The 25,438-nt window shown below is 32.8% G+C and overlaps 1 protein-coding gene across 1 annotated transcript in view; it reads left to right on the top strand.

Moving 5' to 3' along the window:
• The window catches only part of LOC119828803 (protein sidekick-1), a 199,091-nt gene extending 179,595 nt beyond the window's left edge, over positions 1 to 19,496 (top strand). Inside the window, exons 9-20 of the mRNA XM_038351068.1 lie at positions 637 to 788; positions 2,892 to 3,033; positions 6,397 to 6,527; positions 7,061 to 7,220; positions 13,210 to 13,366; positions 13,566 to 13,705; positions 13,977 to 14,113; positions 14,675 to 14,840; positions 16,967 to 17,120; positions 17,384 to 17,544; positions 18,672 to 18,820; positions 19,223 to 19,496. Coding sequence (XP_038206996.1) covers positions 637 to 788; positions 2,892 to 3,033; positions 6,397 to 6,527; positions 7,061 to 7,220; positions 13,210 to 13,366; positions 13,566 to 13,705; positions 13,977 to 14,113; positions 14,675 to 14,840; positions 16,967 to 17,120; positions 17,384 to 17,544; positions 18,672 to 18,820; positions 19,223 to 19,366 — 1,793 coding nt within the window. The 3' untranslated portion in view covers positions 19,367 to 19,496. The remainder of the gene's footprint in view (positions 1 to 636; positions 789 to 2,891; positions 3,034 to 6,396; positions 6,528 to 7,060; positions 7,221 to 13,209; positions 13,367 to 13,565; positions 13,706 to 13,976; positions 14,114 to 14,674; positions 14,841 to 16,966; positions 17,121 to 17,383; positions 17,545 to 18,671; positions 18,821 to 19,222) is intronic.
• Positions 19,497 to 25,438: the final 5,942 nt, after the last annotated feature.

Here is a 25,438-nt window from a genome sequence, read left to right as displayed (position 1 = left end):
CATACAAGTATATACGAATTTACAGCTAGGTAGGCCACGTTTCCTAGGTGAACCCCCTAAAATGACTGGACTATATATTTGTCCAGTAATATTATTGTTACGTATATTTAGTTCACAAATTTTGTTAATAGTAATTGCTACACATTCTATAATTATTGCTCCAATAAATTTAAAAATGTTTACATTGATATGATTGTAAAAACAAAACAGTGATATAATGTTCATTTTATTGCTTTCTTATGATCATTAAAAACTGGCTGTTAAAAAGCAATTAAACAACATCTATTTTACTATAGTTACACATATAAGTATTATTATTATCTTCTCTTAACAGTCCTGTCAATCTCAAGATTATAATTCAATATTAACTAGGTTAGGCTTTCATGTGCTAAATTATATGTATGAACCTAAAAATAACGAAGGTATCATACTATTCGAGATAACGTTATTCAATCTAGCAAGCAAAGGCAAAGGTAACATATTGGATATCCTAGTCACCTAAATCTTATCCAATAGAATCAGTCCAGCACCGTAAATCAAATATCCAAGTAGCGTCTAAGATCCCGTGACAAACGGCAATATTCAAGCACCAGCGGATCCCAATGCACGAAACAATAAATCTAATTCGTTGAACAGTGAAACCGATAACCGTGGCAATACTGACCAAGGAGAGGCAGGTCTCCGCTGACAAAAGGTACGAGGTCGAATGCAAGACGACAGGATCCCGGCCGGAGGCGTCAGTCACTTGGTGGAAGAACAATAGACAGCTCAAGCGAATGGCGAAAAATGTGAGTCTATTGTCCGCTGAGCATTGTGCTGTAATTAATAGATTTCTTTGTGGGCTCTTGCGATTTTTGTGGGGTGTGACTCGGTGGTAAACAATGCTTGTTTTGTGGGAAGTTGTGTACGCAGTACATTAAGGTGCTTTGTTGTTTGAGTGTCTGTTGCCATGGCTGTAAATATTAAAACCAACCAAAGCATCTCTTACTCAAATCAAATAAATATTGTGGTAGATTACAATTAAAAGAAAGAAAGGTCCATGTGGGTAGTATTATTGCAAGCGCCGAATAAAAATTGCATTTTCTATATTTTTTATGATGATTTTCAATATTTGTTTAAAATGGATAGATAAGGTATTTCTCCCAAAAGGTGACATTAATTCATAAATTTTAAACATTAAAAGCAAGGCAATCTCTTAGTTTCCAATTTTTTATATAATAGTTCATATAATAGTAGTTATATAAAATAGTTTCCAATAATAAATAATTCGAAACTGCAGAGATAATAAATTTCAATTACGTCTGCGCCGTTTTATTAAGTTGTAAATTAATTAAAGCTGCATAAACGATATTCCGTTCAGTCTTGAACTACAATGGAAATTCCGTGAGGAATTCTTCGTGTTTTTTCTTTCGTTTTAAAAAACTATTGTCTGGAACAAATTTTTCGCTAGGCCTTAATATTTGCGCAGTTTGGTTCTCTCAGTAATTAGATAGGCGGTTAATTAAGGTATCTTTTGTTAAGGTCTGTCTAGATCTTCATTTAGATTATGAACATTATGACGCTTCTGTTTTGAAGGAAAATTGTTTAAGTTACAATTTTAATGTAATGGGTAGTATTCGTAAATGTTCAATATAAATAATAATTTTTCCTTAACGTGAAGATGAAATTTAAATTTCGTGTAATATTTGAAGCTTGCTTTTCGTCCGCGGCTTTGTGCGCTCAAACAAAACAAAAAAATAGACAATCAGAGGTTTTTTTCTACTAAGTTTTCTCTGTAACAAATTTCATTAAAATCAGTTCAGTGGTTTAAGTGTGAACCAGAGACAGATAGACTGCTATACTACCGCATTTATAATATTAGTGGAGATAATGTTGCCAACGTTTTGTTCGTTATTGATATAGCGTTGTTTTGTGTATCTTTTGGAAACAAATTTTAGTCACTGAATTTGTTCATGACGAAAGCAATTTTTTTTTATAAAATTATGCGTTCAGAGCATCATTTTCTCGATGTTATGTATTAAGTATCTAGTTAGTACAGTATAGAGTATGATGAACATAATTTGCTTATATAACCCGTTCAAATGCTGTTAGATTACATAATTTTGGAGTTGCGTTACGAGGCAAAAGTTGTATTTGTTAAAAACACACGTTTTCAGTCTCATACTAAAACTCAAACATTTATTTATTCAATAGGATTTCTTATAGAAGCACTTATGAATCGTTATTTTACATAGTTTTAACATTTACCACTGGTTTGGAAACAAGAAGTATAAACAGTCTTCTGGCAAGAAAGTCTGTAGTTGCTATTTTAAATAATATCAATTTTACATTTTAGTTCTACATAATATGTTATATGTTATATTTAGAAATTAAAAACTTTTTAACGGATTTTAAATGCGATTTATTCATTATATTTTTAACAGACATACCAAAAGACCAGAAGACACTATCAGCCAATACTGCCAACATCCAGAAAAATACTCCACATACCAACTGCGGAGAAATAGGTGGAGGTAGTTCACAAACAACAATTTTTGTATGACCTTTAAGACATATAACCACTCAGTCTCCCCATGACCACGCTCGCTGTAAAGTGTTCGAAACGTCTGGTTAATAATATAATGAATAAATCGCGTTTAAAATCAGTTAAAAAGTTTTTAATTTCTTAATGTATAATACTCGCGTAAAATCAAACACAAGAAAATATTATATGTTATGTACATACAATTATGCCAAAGAACTGTCCTGTGGTTACGAGTGACAACATTCCATGGATTGTCATCTTCCCAATAACTATGCTATTTGATAACACCATAAAACGCCGCTCGGATCCACAAGGTCGTATCCTAACAGCACTTGAACCTAAATGTATCTAATCATTCGTCCTTTAGTTCTCAGAAAACAATGAAACACTCAGCGTGTTGAGCTTATTACCTAGCGTTGAGGACGACGGCAAGTATTTGACCTGCAGAGCCGAAAATAAGTTCATCCCAGACTCGGCTATTGAAGATAAGTGGAGGTTGAACGTACATTGTGAGTATACTTCTTTATAGGTGTGGTCTCTATTATATCCTACTATCCTTCTAATATTATAAATGCGAAAGTTTGTAAGGATGTGTGTGTTTTTGTTGCTCTTTCACGCAAAAACTACTGAACCGATTGCAATGAAATTTGGTACGTAGACAGCTGGACAACTGAAATAACATATAGGCACTTTTTATCTCGATATTCGGATACGGACTTAAGCGGAGGAAACCACGGGGTGCAGCTAGTTTCTTAATAAAACTACGCTGTATATTCGTCTGTCTGTTCATCCGTCTGTCAACAAGCTGTATCTTATATGTGATAGCTAGACAGTTGAATTCAGAGATAACGTATTTCATTACCGCTTTAAAGGGAAATAATTAAAAAACGAGGCTGAGCGCAGTTGGCAAGGTTATAAATTGGATGGGTGACCAGTTTTTTTTGCAATGGTCCTTTAGCGTGTTTTGAACACAATCCTTGGAGTCGTGAGTCCGATTCGCACTTGATCAGTTTTTTAGGATTATTCGAAATTGGCTTGTTTTTTTATTAGTACTAAAAAAAAGCACTTATAAAGTTAGATCTATACCTACAATTTATTTTTAACTTAAACTAGTTATTTTGGATTAAAACTTTAAATACATTTGTTATGTCTAGAAATCCAGTTACAAAACCCGATACTGCACAGCAGAATACTCAGCCGGCTTCATACAGCGCCTGTGTAAATATTAGCTTAAACCCATGACCTATAGACCTAGTACTAACGTACAGGTATGATAATTATGCGCATATAGATAAGGGCCTAAAAACGAGTTAACAGAGCCTTTTTTGTTTTAATGATAATTTATTTTTCATAGCGTATTAATTTTATTTTGTATATTCAGCAAATATTTATTATTAATTATATGCGTAAAAGATCTTTAATTTATTAATTTATACTCGCGTATAAACAGAAATGTGCTCAAATTCGATTTGATTTATTTTTATAGGTGTACTAAAAATATTATATAATAGGGCAGACTGTATTCTGTTTTTAATATCAGATATATAAGCGTCTATAGAGAATATGATCTCAGACCAATCAGTTTCTGAGAGATACGAAAACAAACCTGCGTAACGTTTTATAAATACAAGATTCCACACGTATACGTATAATAATATAACAGATCTATCCAAATACTACCCGGGTCAATTTCATAAACTCCTTTAGTAAAAATTAAAAAAAAATTACACAGCCAATTACGTTGCCACAAAGAAAACTGTGTTATAATAAATTCAGATTTAAAGATTATACTTATTAAATGAAATGCTTAAATACTTACTGCTAAATGTTTTAACAAAAGTATATTCACAGAGACAATCCAGTCCCACGCAAATATACGTCTTAGGACTTAATTAAAAATTCATTTGCTTGTACAGCGGGGAAACTATAATATTTATTCATAAGGCGAAATATACATGAACTTTTTTAATGAAATATTCCCGTTTTGGGATGCCTATTAAATCAATTTTCAAATAAACAATATAAACAAATAATGAATGATACGGCTTACTGGAATAAAAAAAAACACACGTCACCATAATTACAAAGCAACAGGTATGCAGTAGCGAGGACAAATCTATTAGCCAAAACCCCTTTGATTTGTGCAATCCGTACCATTAACGAAATACACGATAAAATAGATGTTTTCTTGTGCTTTGAGTGAGATTTCAAAGGTACTATTATATCATCTTTGCTATTGTCATAAATAAGCTATGATAAGCAAAGTTTTGTTGCTTTTGTATGAAATAGTTTTTTAGTTTTGTTTTACTTTTTTACTTTTTTATAAAAGAACTCTGTCGAATTAGGATAATATCCTGTAATGGTAGTAAGTTCTATTTGGTGTGAATAAATAAATAAATAAATGTGTAGGTAGGTAGTGATAGAATGCGAAAACCTTTTAATTTAGAAATACTAGCGATTTAAATTGACGAAATTAGTCCGATTTTAAAAATTCTTTCACCATTAGAAAGTTGCGACTTCGCTGAGTGACATAGCCTATATATGTACCACGGACGAAGCTGGAGTGAACTGTTAGTTAATAAAGACGGTTCTTCAAAGTTCAGTGTACGTTCAGTTTCAAATATGACCTGTCAAATTCTTGAAAGATAAATGAACACATAAGATTCTGCGACTAAAACGTCAGTCTACAAAAAGCTTTATCTCAAAACTCATATAACATCGTTTCTAACGTTTTATCTCTTACTTTTCATATAATTAAAACGGTCTCAAACAATTTACCATTTCACGGTCGAAATTTTCATCAATTAAGCTTAAAGTATTAACGTAATATTTAAATTATGGCTCTATGTCACAGTATGACCAGACACCGAAAACCAGATTAGATAGACCGCTCCTTCGTATGAGGAATACTACGTAAGGAAAATCAAAAAATATGGGCTATTTCACTCAAAAAGCTACCAAGATAGAACATAAGTTTTTGAATTACTAAAATATGAATGTTCATTGGGTTGGAGTTAAAATTGGACCTATGCGATATAAAAAAATACTACATTTTTAGTCTTTTGCAATATGCCAGCAATATTATAAATAGTAAAAATAAATCTGTTTTAAAATAAAATCCACAGAAATTACGTAATTGTTCTTAAATTAAAAATATAATACTTTTATATATAATAAAAATACTTTTAATATAGTTGGGTTTCGAGATGGAGTTCAGAGTAATTGTTTGCCACAGAAAAATATTGGAAAGGTTTTGTAAAATGTAAATTTAATTTGAATTGTAGGTTGCTTCTAGGTAAAAGGTCAAGGTTTGAATCAAAGTGTACCTGATGAAAGTTTCATGTTGGTAGTCTTTAGTCATATAAAAATTAATTTTATAGCAATGATTAATACGAAACAATGTTTTGAGTTTAATATAAATTTCATATTTTTGAACCAAATAATTATGACTAGTAATATATTATTTGTGATTTTGTGGGAATTGTTAATTTTTTTCTTATAAATATGACAAGTGCCAGTCGGAAATGCGACACTGAGGGTTCCGTAAGAAGCTGGTCTCCTAAGCCGGTCATCCATCCAATTTATGACCGTTCCAATCGTTGCATAACCTCGATTTTTTATTATGTCTGTTGTTATGGTGGCAACAACAATCCGTCCGTCCGTGGCAAAATTTCGACTGTCTAGCAATCAAGGTTCATGAGATATATGTATTTGTTCGTCTGTCGCCAGATAGATAAATATACATCGAAGTCTTAGTGATAGGATTGAGCTTGAGCTGTTCTGAGTAATTTTCCAGGGTATCAGCAGATACTTCTTCTGAGTTCGCGAAACAATATAACACATAACAAACAAAAGTGTTCTTTCTGTTTTAGATGTACCAATAGTGGACTTGAAGATGGGCTCTAATTTAAATCCAGACGAGATCAAGGAAGGAGATGACGTGTACTTCGAGTGTACTGTTAAAGCCAACCCTAAGACCCATAGACTTGTCTGGTTTCATGGGGTGAGTGCTTATGATAGTCATAATCGTAATTCTTCTTTCCAATGAGTGAGTCACTTTCGCTATCTAAAAGTGAGTCTTAAAATGAATTTACAATGTCTGTTCAACGAGTTAAACTATCTAGCTAATTTAACCCATACAGCCCAATCTCTTTTTTATTTTATCAGTTTTATGTGACTATATAAATAGTATTTATAAGTTTTCGAGAATTTGAAATTTTTGAGTATATTGCTATTATTATATTTTAATAGCTGAACCGGCAAAGGCTGCTCTGCCTTACTCTTATCATTTGGGGGTATGAAAAATAGATGTTGGCCGATTTTCAGACATACCCAATATGCACACAAAATTTCAAAAGAATCGGTCCAGCCGTTTTGGAGGAGTTTGGCAACTGAAATTGACACGGGAATTTTATACTTAAGATTAATATATTCAATATTAATGACCTAGTTTGCATTATAAATTTTAATATAAATCCATTATAATAATGATTTGTTTATGACCGTGACCGTGTTTAATTGACGTTCTATTTCTAGAATACAGAAATATATCACAACGAAGCGGCCGGCATCATCTTGAGTGCTCAAAGTTTAGTACTGCAGAGTGTGACGCGAGCGGCGGCCGGAGATTACACATGTATGGCTGCAAACAGCGAAGGAAAAGGGACAAGTAATCCTGTATCTTTGCTGGTTCGATGTGAGTGTGACTACATTTACACTTATTTCTTTATTAAACGACATCAATATATTTTAGCCTAGCTTTTGCCCGTGGCTTCGCACGCGTTAAATTCGGAATAGTTAAGTTTTAGTTAAATACATGAATCACTCTTTTAAAAAAAGCCCCAGCAAAATCCGTTGCGTAGTTTTAAAAATAAAAGAATACATAGGGATTTGGGCATAGACAGAGAAAGCGACTTTGTTTTATACTATGACGTGCGGAGGCGAGGAGTAATGTTAGTGAATAAAACTCACTAATATTCATTGTAAATTACAGTAAATAATATCAGTATACCCACATGGTAATTCATTAATTATAATATGTTCCCTTTTTGCTTTTTGATAAACTTGGAAATAAATAGACATTTTAAACAATTACCAAACTCCATCACTAGATATACCGTAAGACATCAATTATGCCACGTATTATTTTATCCATATGGCGTAGTTATGGTTCCCAACCCTAGGAACCGAGCAATTCAATTAATCCAACTAAAATCTCCCATTGGAGGACAATTTAATCCCCTTCAAACTGTTTAGTAGTAACTTAATTGCAAAATACCATTTGGATGTTAGACTTTCATACATAATTGGATGATCCATTTAATCTCAGAGTAAGAGCAGAAACAAGAGATTTGTTAAAGGTAAAACTGCCCAAAAAAACTGATGAAAATTCGTTAAAATGGATGTGATGCATCTGCCTAGCCACTGGTCTAGGTCCACTAACACAATACTCCTATACGCAAATCTATAATATAATATACGAGCGATCCACGCTGGCTTCACACTTGGTACATAATAGCCTAAATAATTTTTTCAGTATTTCTATAGATTAGCACGTTCAAACAAACTCCTCAGCGTTATATCATTATTATTATAAGTATGCTATTCAGATTATTATACAGATATCATCAGACGTTATTCTAATAAGCCATATTAAATGAATCCATGTATGTTATATGTGATTTTAAGATATATTATCAGTCAATGGAAATCAATTATCGTGTTCGGTGTACAAACAAATCTTACCTGACAACTCTTAGATTTGTCTCAAGGTCACACACATTTAAGTGAAATATCGACCAATCTACGGATCACTGATAAAAAGAATAAAGGCTCAGATCTAGCGTCATTCAATTCTGGTCCGCTAACAATGACCGAGTAGGGCTTATAAAAACCCTTTCAAAGATCCTAGCAAGGCCAATGGATCCTATGTAAAAAATTGGTGTCAAACCGTGCTTTGTAAGGTATGTACGCGAATTTATTTGGAGTATCAAACAATGAATTTATAAAACAGCGAATTTTATGTACAGACATTTAGGAATATAGTTACATACTATGCTATTACAAAAATGGCCGTATATACATATTATTACGTCGTTTAATGTTGCAACTTAATAATATTATCGTATTATTAAATGATTATAGCTTTAAAAAAATGATTGCTTATTTATCAACAGTTTTAATACAATAATTGTTAATTACAGAAAAGGCTATTTATATCAAAAACGTTATTTCTATATTACGTAACAATGTAATATCCACAATTAACACGCAGACACTACTAAAATATTTTCACTGCTAAAATTTTTACATAAAAATTTCAGCAGAGCGCCGGTCACGTAATTTGAACAGCACAACAAAATGGCCGCCGTTCTAACGCAAACTTTTATCACTCATGAAAATTGTTTGCTTTACTAAATGCACATTTTATATCATCACACACTAGAACTGGGAAATGGCTCCTAAAATTATTATTACGCATTTTTATTGTGAACTCGCAAGGCTTATCCTAGCAAATAATATGAAGTAATAGAAAGAATTCGAGCATCTTAAACCAGAAGTATGTGAGTAATACAATAATACTAGACTCTCTAGAGTTTCAACAGAATTCTATACCTACATTTATATATCAAAAAGAAGAAACGCAGCAAGGGAAGTGGTGGCTCAGTGGTTAGGACCTCGGACTTAAAGTGAAAAGTCGGGGGTTCAAGAACAGATGGCCGTACGAGAAAAACAATTGTTTTATTAACTTATCTGCACGTTATGCACATCACTACTGATTGAAACGGAAACGAAGGAAAACATTGCGAGAAAACCGTATTTTGCCAGCGTGGTGGTTTGACCTGAACCCTCATAGGCGGCCCGTGTCCCTGCAATTAATACATATATGGGCTAATGATGATGATTTAGATGTGGATAAAGTTTTGATAAAAATTAGCTTATCGCATTATCGCAATTTTAACAATACTTCTTCATCAAAATTTATCTAAATCCGTTTACTGGTTCGCTATTGAAAACGCGACCTGTGAATATTTATTGAGGCAATGTTGTGTCCTCCAAAAATTGCCTTTATTATTTCTAGAAATTATTAATGTTTTTAAAATTTCGTTGTTTATTAAAATATAGCACACCATAATCATAAAAACTTCTCGTTAACATTCTTCTGGGTTCCATTTTGAACAAAACCCACTCAAACCTGTAGTTTCATTCTTTCTTTCGCAAGCAAACTATAACATTTTAATAATATCAAACTTCTCTGGATATTTCATCACAACCATGTTTACAAAAGAAAAAAAAAGCGCAGTACACTTTTAATACGCTAAAATGTGGTAAACTAGAAACTAGGGCGTTTGAGCTCATACTACGATACGGCAAAACACGTGACGTAATCCAATTATGAACCAGGCTAAACAATGGAAACAAGCATTCAATATTCGTGTGACCTGATGTGCAAATCTTAGTGAGGAGTGTTCCTAAAGGAAAAGATTAGAATAATTCAGATATGACTGAGTCTGAAGAAGCGAAAGACGTGTCCGTTCGTGCATTTTGAACAGTTTGTTTATAACGCTTAGAGAGGTATATTTGGAGGTATAGAGGTTTTTTAGAGGTGGTTATAGAGGTTGTGTCTAAGGTGTAATCTCTGGATCTGCAGAACTGATTTTGAAAATTCTACAAAAAACCACGTCTTCTATGATGGTAGTGTGTGATAGGTTACAATTATTATGATTTAAACCATGTCAGAACGAGCGGTTAGTTTTAATATATAAAGTGTGAAGTTGAATCAATGACTCACAGCCTAAGATCTATAGCACCGATCGGGCTGAAATTTAGCCTGCCACTATGTCGTCACTACGATGTAGGCATCGGCGAAAAAAGGACAGAAAATTAAAAGATACACGTAATTTAGTGACGCCCCCTAATCTATGAATTAAAAAAATGATGCCTGAACTGATTTAATGTATTATGTGGATATTTTATTGTATGCTTCGGTACGAATTGGGCCAGTTCGCACCGGGGAAGTACCACACACTTTCTTTTGTGTTTCGTACGGTGAGTGGGGGAGCCGGAGACCTATTTCCTTATCCGAGCCCTTCCCAGCCATTCCTTCTTTCTAGTCATCAATACTTTTCTTATCCCTTGTCCCTTAAAAGCAGGTAGCGCATTCTCAGAGGTCTGAGCCTCTGGGAATGTTCATGGTTCGGTGGTGATCGTTTACCATCAGGCGAAGTACCAGCTCAGTTGACCGTTATGACATAAAAAAAAACGTAACTAATGACTTTACTAAAGTAACCACAGTTCGATTCTTTAGATAACTACAAAACTTATTATCAAAAGATCAAAGTTTCCCACTAATCCACAATCTAATAAAAATATACAATGAACAGTACTAACGTTTTTAATTAAAAACAAAACGTAAGAATAATGTGTTCAGAGAAATATCAGTCTCCACGTCTGGTGTAATCCAATTAGAAGTCGGAATCAAAAGGGTTCATACAATGAGATCAAATATTCAATTGGTATCCGCATAAGCCAATCATTGTTCGCAATAATAATATAAAGGTGGGTGCACATTGTGCGGGGTTCTTTGAAATATTGGGTCTCGCATTGTAGACCTGTTCATTTCAAAGAGAATTGTAGTGTGTTTGGTTTAAAAAAAACTCTGTTATTAATTTGTTGGCTTCCTTGAACTAAAAGATTGGGTCATACTTTGTTCGTTTGTTTTAAAATCAATTCAATAATGTTTGTTTATTGAAAAACTCCTTTGTAAATGTTCCAGTATATTTGATGCAATTTAATGCGTATTTATGGAAATGAAATAAGCTTAGAAAAGGTATATTACAAGTTCTGCTATTATATTTATCTGAATATGTTAAATTAGATATTCAAAATTAAAACATGTATTTAGCATTATCCATTAAAATCGATACGTAAAACCATGATGTATTTATCTACACATGAATCATTTATCATCAGCCCATATATGTTCCCACGGCAGATAGTCAGGCATCTTATTGGGGTTTATAATCCTTTCCTTCACCGTTTTTAGCAGTGGTGATGTTATCCACATGTGCAGATTAATTGAAAAATTAATTTACTTCCTGCAATCTGTCTCGAACCTCCAACTTTGTCAAAAATTATTAAGTGGACAGTTATTTAGCCTGTATTGTAGATACTAACTCTCTAAAAATAAATAATTTTCTTCACACATTTTAAGTCATAAGAATCGAATCTGTATCCTCCTTTACAAAAATTAGAGCCACTAAGCTAGATAATACTGCATCTTGAATTTTATTGTATTGGACTTCGCCAGTACATTCATTTGGAAATAAAGGCTTTTAAACACGATTCATTCATAAAGAGGTAATACTTAATCTCTCTTGACATTTTAAACAGTCTTTCATTAAGATACATCTACCTTTTTTATATCAACTTCATTTTTGCTTCTTGAATAATAACAATGTATAAGGATATGATATTAAAGTAGTATCAATATACGAAACAGACAGATTCAATTCAAACTGTACACTTATGAAGGGTCGGTAACGATACAATAATTTCATGTGTTTATCTTATTATACTGATGAGGATCGTCGACATTAAACATTTTCTTTACGTATATGAGAATAAGTGAGACAATTGAGTTGATGCTATCATTAAAGTGTGATTTTTAATTATATCAATTAAAAAAAACTATTAATTAAATTACCTATTACAAATAGTGTAACACTACCTTTACATTTTATCTGTTGTCCCTCTAATACCGCATGTCGCTCGCATATAGATTTCTATTTAATTTTAAAAACGTGTACAGAATAGATTTTTCTGAAGTGGCACTACAGTTTTATTAGAATTGTTGTGTGTATTTGAGTTTCTTGTTTAATTATGTTTTATTTGAGTCTTTTAATAGGAAATTGGAATATTTATAATCTTCATTGCTTCATTCGTTTGTTCTTCCTTTGCGATAATATTAATCAACTATTATTACTTTTCGTTTATTTGATTAGTCGGGAAGCTGGAAATTAATTAATGTTTCATATCCTGACTTATAAAACTATCGATTTACATGTACTTGATCGCGAGAATTCTTAATTGATAAAGTCGTTGCTTATAAATAACTAGCTATCCGCCTGCGGCTTTTCTTGCGTAGACTACAACCAATTCTATGTCTTTTCCCAGATCAAAGTAGATTAGTACATAAATTTTATCCAAATCGGTATAGTGATTTAAGCGTGTACAAAAAACAAACACAGTTGCTTTCGTATATATTTATATTAGAAGGAATTTCGGATGGATTGATAGTGGGTATTCATAAAATCTCAATCATGCCTTTTTTATTCTGTAATATTCAACAGAATCTAAGCTGCATATTTGGATATCTATTTTGTATATAATATATGAATCAATTTAGCCTTCATTATCTAGTGTAAACCCGTGCCTTTACACCCTTTGTAATGGCTGATGCCTTCCAGTAAAGCGTCGTTTTCAAAAACTTTTGAGCTGTGTATTTTATAAACATTGTCCTCTGGTGTCGGTACAAACTTTTTAACATGCGCTATCAACTCCAGCAACTAGCAACTCCGCAACATGTGAACAACCTTGTTGCTAAACACATTGACAATGAATATGGGGCTTTTTTTATCAGCTTTAATTATTTCACCATATATCAAACACCAGTCAATCTGCAGATGCACCAGTCTGCGCTGAGAGGCGAGACAGCGAGCTATTCGGCGCCCTGAAGCACGAAACTGTGCTGCTGCATTGTTCGGTGGACGCGAACCCCGCGCTCGTCTCCTTCCACTGGACGTTCAACAACTCTGGGGAGCAGTCTGAACTGCCACCTCGGTAATTCGATTTATAATCTACACAGAATTAAAACGCAATCATACCTGACGTATTCATGATCTATTTCCGTCGTCGATCTCTTACTTATCCTTTACATTCATCACTTAACATCAAACGAACCCCTAGATCAATTGCCCGCAAGTAATTAAAAAAAAACTTTAAGTCTTAAAGTATACGTTACCAAATGACAATTTCACAGATTATATAGCACCCACGGTCATACGTCAACGCTGAACTACACTCCGACCACGGACATGGAGTACGGAACCCTGGCGTGTTACGGTGAGAACGCTGTTGGTCAGCAGAAGGTGCCCTGCTTGTTTCAGCTGGTTGCTGCTGGTAAGATTTGTCTAATTTTCTTCTATATTTAGTCGTGCAATATACATCATAGATATATCATTCTATTCAAGGACTTAATAATGGGTAGGAACTTTGTTGAGTGTGATTATTTTTTCTTTTATTTTGCTACCCAAATTTTTTTGGGTATTATAAAAGAAATATAGTTGATAATACCCAAAAAATACATATCCACATGCTTAATTTATATTTAGTTAAATTAACTAAATAAACATACAGCTCGTGAAGGATATCGCCTCCTTTTTTTCCACAGGTCGACCATTCCAGCTGCAAAACTGCACGGTTGCTAACCAGAGTCTGGACTCCTTGTACGTAGAGTGTGTCGAGAACTTCGATGGTGGTCTCCCACAGACCTTCCTGATGGAACTACTGGAACTACCTTCCTTGATTGTAAGTGGAAACGAGTAAAATCAAAATCTCTACCTGATTTAAAACACAAATAATCCTATCAAAGGAAAACCATGGTAACTGACATGTCCATGAAGTATAATAGTATATTTGTCAGCTAAGTTGTGAATTGTGTATTAGCCCAATTCCGCACAGGAGGCATGTCTACTTGCAATGGGAATAATAGACTGATGAAGGTGAACGCACTGACCTATCCTAGGACAATGTTTTAGGCTATTCGCTCAAAGTCTTTATTTCATAGAATCTTTCATTAAACTGTTTACTCCAAGGAGATGGAGTTGGATACACACACACGCGCGCGGAGTGCACATATGTTTTTTATGTAACAAAAATTCATGTTTTCTTCAAGGAAGAATTTTCGTGCTTATAAGTATGTCTCGATGACTCGAGAAACTGTAAACATTGTTACTGATAAGACATTTTTTATTTTTGATTTTTAATTTTGGATACACTCATTAATACTTCATCAATTAACTTTGAACTTTATTTTAAACCAACAAGATTCGAATTGACAAAAATTCAAAAAACAATCTTCATCCTCAGGTACGCCACAACGTTTCAACAAACAGAACGCCACCATACTTCGAGATCCGTGGTCTTCCTCCCGGAGTTAGCTACAGGATAGACCTGTATGCTGTTAACGCTAAAGGCCGGAGTGACGTGTCCACTATTGAACACGTCACGTTAAAAGGACAGGCTAAATTCACTGGTAAGAATAAATTTATATACAAGTTAACAAAAACGTATGTGCCAATAAGGCAAGTACCAATTTTGGCATATACAGAGGAACATATAGGAGTTTAAAGAGGATCTTGATTGTCATTAAAAATTGATTTTTTTGAATGATAAAAATACCTTCATTATTGTAGCTTTCAGCTTCCATTCAAAACTTAATTTATTCAAAAATATACAAAATGCTTAATTGGTTTCTCATACAAATTTCTGTTTACTTATTCTATTTTTAAACGACGAAATAATTGCAGCTGAATTAAATATTTTTATTATTTATCGTGTAACACTCGATAACTTTGTGGCTTTTCAAACGATCCCCATTCCAGAATTTGAACCGCCAAGAACGTTAGATACATTTTCTGAAGAAATTTGAATTCGATAACCATAGTAACTGTAAATATTACTTCTAAGTAGATATCAATTCCCCACACATAATATGTCGCTGTAATAAAATAAAATCAGGCTTCTGTTTATGGCGCTCATAATAACAACTCAGTTTAAGTCCCTTATTTTATTACGTAAAATTAAAAAATAAAGTGCACCATTATTCAGTGTTAACCTTTATAGCACTTGTTTAAGTCTAGATTTTGTGATCCCTAATTCAACTTGGATTGCCGCTTCTAAAAAAAATCTTCAACCAATTTTCCTGTATAAAACTATAATTACATTACAACCTACTTATTCACACTGGGCAGCTACTCCAAAGCCAGTCTTGTTCGATGAAAATAAAGTGCAATTTTGTTTAGATAATTCCGATCTAATTCAGGGACCGTTTATTTACTACCCAATAATAATAAAGCCGTGAATTCGCTTGTAATCTCGGAACCAGAGTCACGCCATTGCGGAAAAAGAAATGACTTCATTTTGAAAGGCATTTATTCCTTGTAAATTGTGATAATGAAATGCTGTTGGTTTTTTAATGTGACGCGACAAGATTTGCGTTTAATAGAATTCCTTGATTAGGGTAAGTTTTATTTTATTTTCAGTGGATTTTTTCTTGTTCTTTATGATTTATGAAATGTTATTTAAGGTATTGGGCTGAATCTTTTTTTCTAAACTTTGTAATACTATTTCATCAAAAGGGAAAGTTAAACAAACAAGCCATTTAATATCATTCGTAGCAACAATTTTTTACATACAGCTTTGTCAATGAATATATAAATCATTTAAATTATAACCTAAAAATCTATACCAAGAGGAAAAATAGAATATATTCACTGATCTGACATTGTATTCGATACAGTGCGTTGTAAACTATTTACCAGCGGATTACAACGTCTCAATTACATATGCAATTACACAAATACCGAAAGAAGTAATTCAATCGCGTGCCCACACGAAAGCTTAATGAGAAGTTCTAGACTTCACCGTTAGTAATTTATGTAAACCTATAGGTAGTACACAAATCATTGTATTAAGCTATTCGGGGTTATTTATAAGCCTAGATAACGTAATGTCAGGTCTTGTAGCTTTAGGATATCATTACAGATCTAGATTATAGCTGAAATGCATTTCGTGTATATTTAGTGTTTGACTGTGTTAATAATGATGTATATAATTTATACATTGTGAGATATATTTTGCCCGGGGCAATAATAAAATAACGCCTTTGAAACAAAAGAATAACAGGGCTAATGGTGAAAAGAATTGTGACAATTGGTCCAGTACTTTTTGGCGTGACATAAACATACTCACAAAAACACAATTCCTATTATTAATTACTACAAAATTTTTTTTTTTTGCAAAAAAGGTCACCAACGTCCCTGGTAGGTACTACTACAAATCTATATATAAAATTATAAAGCTGAAGGTTTTGTTTGTTTGTTTGTTTGAACGCATTAATGTCAGGAACTGCTGGTCCGATTTGAAAAGTTATTTCAGTGTTAGATGATTTCATTTATTGAGAAAGGCATATGTACCACGAGCGAAACCGGGCGGACCGCTAGTTCTAAAATGACACTAAGTGAAAACAATTCCCAAAAAACCCAAAAAGAATCACGACATTTACTGAAAACCCATGGACGAGTGACAAAGCCAAAAAAGAAAACAGCCGAAGAACCTCCTTTGTTTTTGGTAAGTCGGTTAAAATATCCTTTCGTTCAGGCGAAAGCAGTTCGCTGGGCGTGTCGCCAGTGTTAGCGTCGATTGCGGCGATGTCAGCGTTGCTGGCGACGTCAGTGTGCGGCATCCTTGCTGTACTGTACCGCCGGCACGCCAGCAGGCATAGACATTTGCCGGCTAAACACGCTCCCTTGAAGTAAGTGTGTCATTAAATAAATGAAGGTCTTAGCACGCGAACAGTTTGTCATTTTTTTAGATATTGCACATACTGAATGTAATGCTTTTAACGAATTATAATGTTTGTTCTTATAAGCATTACTCTTATTAACATTATTTAACAGTATTAAAATTAAACATTCATCAATAAAAAAACATAGTGTGATACAGAAAACACAATCGTCAACATACATTGACGCATCTGTTCCCTTTTAAGCAATCCATATTATTATTTCTAAACAGCGAGGCAATGTACACCGAACGCGCTGGCCAATGTCCCACCCCAGTGAAGCAAGAAGTTCGAGGCGAAGTGTCGAGCGTGGGGTCGGCAGGCGCGGGCGGCGCACTACTTCGGGATGAGCCACAGGATGACGCTGACCCCGACATTATTCCTAATTTATATGGTGCGTAACGTCTCTATTGCTATAAAACATTGTTAACGTCATAGAATGCGCAGTCTAGATGGCTGTACGATTTTGAATTTCGAATATTATTTATATTGTACGCTGATCCTTTTATTGTACCTAATTTATATCAAGCATTAGGTCCATATTCGTATACAATTTGCAATTTTGACATGCTATTTCATTCATATTAGAATCGGAAGGATAAAGACTAAAATTGTGCGCAATTTGAATTCCGAAAAATGTTTCTTAAACAAGATGTTTTTTTTTCATTATAAGACACTGACCGTATATTTATACATAATTTTATATACGTAAGATCGTAACATTACCGTAAGATATATGAGTTTGACGCGCCACTTTTTAGCATAGGACTAAATATGTCATTAATTATTATATCTAAATAAAAGAATGCGTACGGCATATTATTGTATGGCCTTTTAGACGCTATCAAAGAGGAAATTATTGTAAAAGCGAAACCTCTATACATATTATACCTTATTTTTGGGTTCATAAGATCGATATTCCTGTGCGATTTTGAATTTTGAATCGCTGTCTACATTATGACATAATATCCTTAGCTACGTATTGTATCTAGTTCATACCGTCCGTAAGGTCTACATTACTATAAATTCGAATAAGGTAACGCTATTGTACTATCGAAGTATAATAAGCATTGTTAACGATGCCGAAGTTGATAATATTGAATCATACTGCGAAGGTTGTGGAAGGCAAATATTTGTTCCAACGTTAATTGGGTGCTGACTTGAACACGTGTAGATACCGAAAGCTACCTACCGTTACCTACGTTACCTATTGAAAAATTACTTCGAAACAAAACGTTTGAGGAACCCCTGTTCATGGATGGTGGGTTGGATGGTTGTATGGCTATGGTCTACTCAGCAGAGGCATTTCAGATGTTTATTCAATTTCTTTAACTATACGTGTATAGAAATGTATTTTAAAGTTGTACAGGTATAATAGAAAACAAAAATCAGATGAAACTTTAAAATCTAGAAGGATACCACCTCTTTACGTGCAGACGATTACTGATATCATGATAAAACATTAGTTTTAATTGCTTGGATAGATCTAGGGTGATCAACTAATGTAATGGCTTTATACAGAACGCCGGCCAGTATCCAATGGCTACATGAGCCTCCAGCGTCCCTTATCTAACAGCAAGTTAAGTAAAAGCGAGGATGCGAGGTCAGAGCCCGATGGCGGCGGCTATTACGACTTTAGGAAGAAAGATTATAAGATACCTTTAACTAGTGTGAGTATTTACTTCAAAAGTTTTAATTGGTATTGATTTTTAGCACGGTAGATTTTGTTTATGTAATTTCCTATGTATGAACGCGAGAGTTTATAAATATGTATGAATTAATGAATGTTTGGTTCTCTTTTACGCGAAATCTATGTATTATGCTTGTCGTATGTGTATAAAATTTTATACAGAGATAGGTTATAGTCTGGTCTTAGTCTTAGCACAAAGGCAACCCGGGACAACGCAAGTGATGCCGCAGGTTGGTATAAGTCGATTTTGGTTCAATAGACTGGAAAATGAAATTTAAACAATAACGTTTTCTAACTTTTTAACACTTTACCACAATTAGTGAGTTAAATTATGTATCCTAACAAAAAATTCCAATATTACAACTACCCGCATTCCCCGCAGTCATACCACAGTCTCGGGCGCGCGAACAAGGGCGTAACCACCAGCCCTAGCTCCGGCGGCGGTGTGACGTCATCACTCACCGCGCATCGCTTGCGGCCGGAGGTCGTCACGACGTCGCACCGCGTGCAAGAGAGCTGCATATAAATACATTCTGGAGCATTGTTGTGATGATGTTACATTTTACTTGTATTGTGGATATAGATATTTTTTTGTATGTTTATTAAACTAGGAGAGTAAAATGTGAAGTGTAACGTAGTAACGTTCAAGTATGAATTCTGGGTTTTTTTTTTAATATTTAAATTTTGTACATTACCCAGTTTTCTGAACATTTGGTAAAGCAATTAGTTGTTTATTCAAAACTGAATTTTTGTTTAGATTACTTTTCAAAAACTTCATTGAATATGAATATTCTACGTTGACATATATCCCACAAATAACGTTACCTACGTTCCTACGTTGCCGTCATAACACTGACGTTGTAATTTCTGTAATGTATATAATTTCTTTCTTTTTTGTATAAACATCACCGTAAAATTGTAAACACCTTCAGATCATATTCTGTTTAATTAAATTGAAATCTAGTGTGATAACACACTCATTACAATCAAACGCATTATTTTTCGCAAGATTAAAATGTATCTAAGTAATATAACGGTTTTCACAGTCTTACTTGGACATAAACCGCGTAAAGCTGATAAACACCTAAGTTTCAAAACTATCTTCCAATATAATAACAAAACACAATAATGTTTACTATAAGCTACATAACGCAGACATATTTTAGCATTATGTTAGGGTTATAGTAAAAAAATTAAAACAGACTCATAGCAATGCTCAAAATCCCTCCGATGTATATATAAATAAGATGACTGTGTTCCTTTAAACGTGTGTAAAAATGTTTTTACTTCGAACTGTGTTAGATACCTACTAATAAGTTATTCGGGTACGTGGCCTTACTTTTGACCGATGTTCAGAAAAACTAAGTGTGTAAATGGATGGTTTTCAACCGATTGGCGCGATTCGTTTTGTGTTTGATAAGAAATAGTTGTCATTATTGAATCTGGATTAGTACCCAGGGACGTCGATGGTGTCTTTTTCTGAAATTATGTGCATATGATAAATATTGAACACTCTCGAATAATATTTATTACATGGCGTTATGTTCTTAATTTTAAAAGCAATTTGGACCAAATTTTATATTTGTTAAATAATGTTACAATCAATAATACTCAATACATTATACACATATCTCTTACCGTTAAACTTGTTTTCACAAATATTCAATTTTAAGCATTAGTTAATTCTTATTTTAACAAAGGCATTCAGTCAGGTACATTTAGTTTTAACAAGGGATAGCGTTCTACCGAAAAACGAGTTTCAATTGTAACCTAAATATTTATTTTGATTTAGGATTTCACAGAATCACCAAATTTTTCGGCTTTGATTCGTATCGTTATATCGGAAATAAAATGTCATTTTATTTAAAAATACTTTCAACTAAAACAACGTTAGGAAAGCTATATCTTAATTTAACATTTCAAACATTTTATCAGACATAAAACAGAGTTGCATGAAAAAGTAATGCCACGTCCTCAGAGATATTACGGCCACTCCAAGACATTACGCGACCAAATGCAATTTTCCATTTGTCCAACGTATATTCATTTACAAGCTTGTCTCTTATATTACGTCGTATTACGTAAATTGAAATCAACGAGTTTCTGTCCGTCTTTTATCTGATAAAAAGACAATCTTCAAAGGGTTTCAGTGCAATGTGGTTTTGTATGAAATTGAACAGTCGTATGTGATAGCAAAAACAATTCGTAAATAATATTATGGTATGATAAGACAGGCAATTATGATTGCAGATTATACTGTCCAAACTGAATGCTAAACCCCAAACCGTTTAAACTTTAAAGTATTATGATTGGGCATATAAGAGACTTTAAAAACAACAAGTAATAGTTGGTTTATCCTTACTAAACTACGGCATAAATCCACTTTTTCTTGCTTGTTACTTCCCAACTATTAATATCATAAAAGCAAAAATAACTCTGTCTGTCCGTCAGTCTTTCTTCACGCCTAAATCACTAAGCCAACTTGGAGGAAATCGAGAAAATATTCCAAGATCTGAAAAATGACAAAGGATTGTTTTTTATCCCGGAATTCCCAAGGGTATAAATACCCGGGACAATTTAATTATTCCTTTGACTACGCCCGTAACGCCCTGAGCGAAAAGTCTCAAAATAAAGTACTGGTATAAATTATTCCGTGCAACGATTGGAGTCACGCGTCATCCACAATTACTTGCATTGTACAAAACGATAAAGTACTTACGCTATGTTGTCACAAAGTGATTATATTTCAACAATGCAATACCGGATATCGTAGGCTTATAGCATAATAATTACTGTTTTATGTGATGTAAACGTTTAATTATAGTCGATTTGTAATTATTTTTCTGACCATTTTCGTTTAAATTATGACAATTAATTTCATTTGAAATAGCTAGCGATGTTTATGTCTGGATAGAGTCCATTATGCGTAATAATTTCGTAGCGTACATTGTTTTTTTATTTGTAGTAAAATTTTAATTTGATGTTTTTAAGAAATTAAAGACTATTTCGTTCCTTCAACCGACTTCAAATATAGAAGTCTCAATTCGAATGTTGTTTTTATTTGATATGTTATCTTTGTTGTGGATGAACTGATTATAATGAATATTTTATTTGGAATTTGGTCTAGTTCTGACAAATTGAAAAGCGATAGTTTCTGTTAAAAATAACAATTATATAGAAATCTGTCTATCAGTTTTTAATATTATATAAAAAGTGAATTCGGCATTTTCTATTTCCGCCTTGGGGATTTGAAATAAAACCTATGTTTGACATAGAATCTGCTACCATTTCTGATTATATATTAATTAAAGAAAAATCGAATCAGTGGTCTGGTCTTGTCTGATACCAACACATCTACATAACCGTTGTATTCAGACCTTCATATTTTGTTAAGTAAAAGCTAAGTGTTATCTAAGAAGCGATGTCTAAAACGTTTTAAAAGTTATAACAAGGTCGTGACCGCAAACGAAATCAAATCAAATCAAATCAACACTAATATTTATCAGCGATTTCTTCGACGTGGTTTTCAGAAAATTGAACCAATTTAATGGCTCTTCACAAGAGAGGCGTTTCAACGATAATTTATTTGATTGTAAAACAAAGTTCAGCAATTTGTTTCAAGATCGCAATCTTCAGATTCATTTTTCGCTCATTTATATTATTAGTTATTTTGTTTGCTGCATTTGATATATATTCTTAACGAACGTATGTTACTTCATATGTTATGAATGTTTCTTTTTTTCTTCATGAACCGTAACTTTTAACGATTAATATTAATTGAAATGAACTAATCATATCATTATTTGACAATAAGATTATTTGTGTATACCAAATTGATTTCTATTAAAAGTTTTTATTATGACAAAATTCACTTCTTGAAGTATTTATGAATATTATATTATATCAATACAAACATCTAAATTTATCTAGCAAATGCTATAATTATCACTGTTCCCAAAAAGTCTTCACACTTTTCTATACAAATGTAACAAGGTCATGTTTCCCCTCGAATTAACAAGTGTCTCCTGTCATATGTCACAGGCGGGTCAGCCCTTTGTCAGTCTGTTTGTTTGTCACACAATTATCGATGTAGATGTCAACTGGCTGTGTGATTTCGTGCATCTTTCTAGATCCCACGGGAGTTTAAAGTCCAAATAAAATAGACCAACGAGTAAATACTTCGTGCGACACTGTTTGTTAACAAATATGAAAATATTGGGGTTTCATAATATAAATAAATATTAATCATATTTGATAACATGTTAATTAATGTTGTTTATAGGCAATTGATAAAACATTTAAAGAAAAAATGTTCGATGTTTTTGGCGATTGAAATAAATAAACACCTAATAGATTTAAAAGCATGTTTAAGTTATATCTTTTATGATCAAAATAAAAGAAAAAACGCAGTCATATAAAGCCAAACAACAACACTAAAAATTATGAATTGTCCATTTGAGTTCTCTGTTCTAGTGAATTTTTGATTTATAACTTTATAATATTGATATAGTAGATTAATTTAAATCGACAATATTTGACTTGCGATGCGAGGTTCGTGTTGAATTTCAATGTTTTGATGTTTTAAAGAGACAGATATGTATTTTTTACGACATCTTTACGCAAAGACATACCTTTAGTAGTTTGTGTGATATTACTTTCAAATGCTCTGTATTTGAAATGTGCGGAACTCCTTAATAAAACCTCTCCCTATCATGAGAATGTGTATTACATTTCTGCAAATGTAAGGTTATAACGTTATTGTCTAGGTACAAACGCGCAATGTATGCCAAATTTATTTGAGTGTTTTAATATTAAAGCTATGCGTGTGGCCGTAATTAGTATTAAGTTCTTTGTACATACATCGCTCAAATGTTATTAGCAAATTAACGACAATATTGATGTGAAACCGGGTGAAATGTTTATAGTTTATCTTCAAACATGATGGTTAAGGTTTTAATTACGTACTTACATTATCTAGAATTTAGTTTGTTAGTTTAGTAATGTACCTACTTCAAAAAATGAGGTCATCAATTCGATTGTATTTTTTAATGGCTTGTTACCTTAGAACTTTCGACTGGACGAACAGATTAATAATTATTAATTTTATTATTTATTTTTTTCTTAAAGATGATGCCTCGTATGCGATCTCATTTAATTTAGCCTTGTTCTGACTGTATAAAGATGGATTAACGTAATATCAAAGTTTTAGTTGTACAGGTAATTGGTCACAGTATAAGCTAGTTTTTCAATAAAATACATCTAGATTTGTTTTACGTTCGAATGACGTCATAGAATGCAACCCGACCCTTCGTAGATAACACTTTATCAAATGTCAGTTCCCTACTACTGGCTCTGTTATTTCATAGGATTATTTCGATGAAATTTTTCACATGTTTGTCTTATAATATAGATGTAAAAGCTTATATCATCATGTTTGAATGCTTGTCTCTAAATATAGTAATGAAGTTATAGTTGATGACTTGATATTTCTTTATTTAATTTATGTATTATGTAAACGGTATTATTTAATTAAGAGAAATGTAAACTTTCAGTACGTAAAAGACTGGTTTTAAAATTGTTTCGTATTTTATCAATATTATATGTATTTTTCAATGTGTTACTGCAATTATTGTATCGATATTTATTTGTAAATTATTCTAAAAGTATATTAAAATTGTCATTAGCTTAGTAAACAAGCGGTTTACATTTTATCGTGACGACATCGCAATGGTATCGTCACGATAATCATAGATGATGCTGTAAATATTGTAAATATGTACATAAATAAAAAGTCTAGTCTAAATTAGTGCTAACGGTGCTAAGAACTGTAAAAATTAACACAAATAGACTAACGTCAATTGTCTATTCATACAAAGTATGGGTTATTGTTGAACGGAGATTCAAATTTGTTTCTGTAAATGTTTTCAATTAAAATATCAAGCATTCGTGGTTTTTTGCGTTTTATTTTCGTTTCTCCTGAATGTTCAATTTGATATTCAAGTTTCACCGTGTTAAGCTGTAATCAAATGACTAGCTTTTCGCCCACAGCTTTGCCCGCGTAGTCGAAAAAATTTATATATTATAGTCCCGAGGTTTACCCGCATTGTATAAGTTATCATGGGATTGCCGGGATAAAATTCTATATCTCAAACTATATCTGAACCAAATTTCATCACAATCGGTTCAGTTGTTTAGGCGTGAAAAAGGGCAACATATATAGAGTTATTTTCGCATTTTTTATATTATGGTAGGGATTCATATCCTGGCCTATATACTCTTCAATCAAGTTGGGAGTTAGATTTTTCGCTCAAAAAGCGTTTTCGTTTCTTTTAGCGTAACCTTATGTATATGTTACCGGGAATGGATTTGGATACAGTTCCCAGGAAATGTATACAATTACTAATCTATTTAGAAAATGCATAAAATATTATTTAAAAAATTATTCAATATCTACATACATACCCAGATAAAGCTTGCATATTCTAGGAATTATATACAATTTCAAGATTTAACACATTTCCAGTAATATACTTAGTCTGGCCATAAATACTGTTACACTTAATTATAAAAAAATATTACATTTGAATTTCGAATCTGT

Source organism: Zerene cesonia, chromosome 8, assembly GCF_012273895.1.
Source record: "Zerene cesonia ecotype Mississippi chromosome 8, Zerene_cesonia_1.1, whole genome shotgun sequence".
In the NCBI taxonomy this organism is placed as follows: domain Eukaryota; kingdom Metazoa; phylum Arthropoda; class Insecta; order Lepidoptera; family Pieridae; genus Zerene; species Zerene cesonia.
This window is presented reverse-complemented; position numbering and strand designations above follow the sequence as displayed.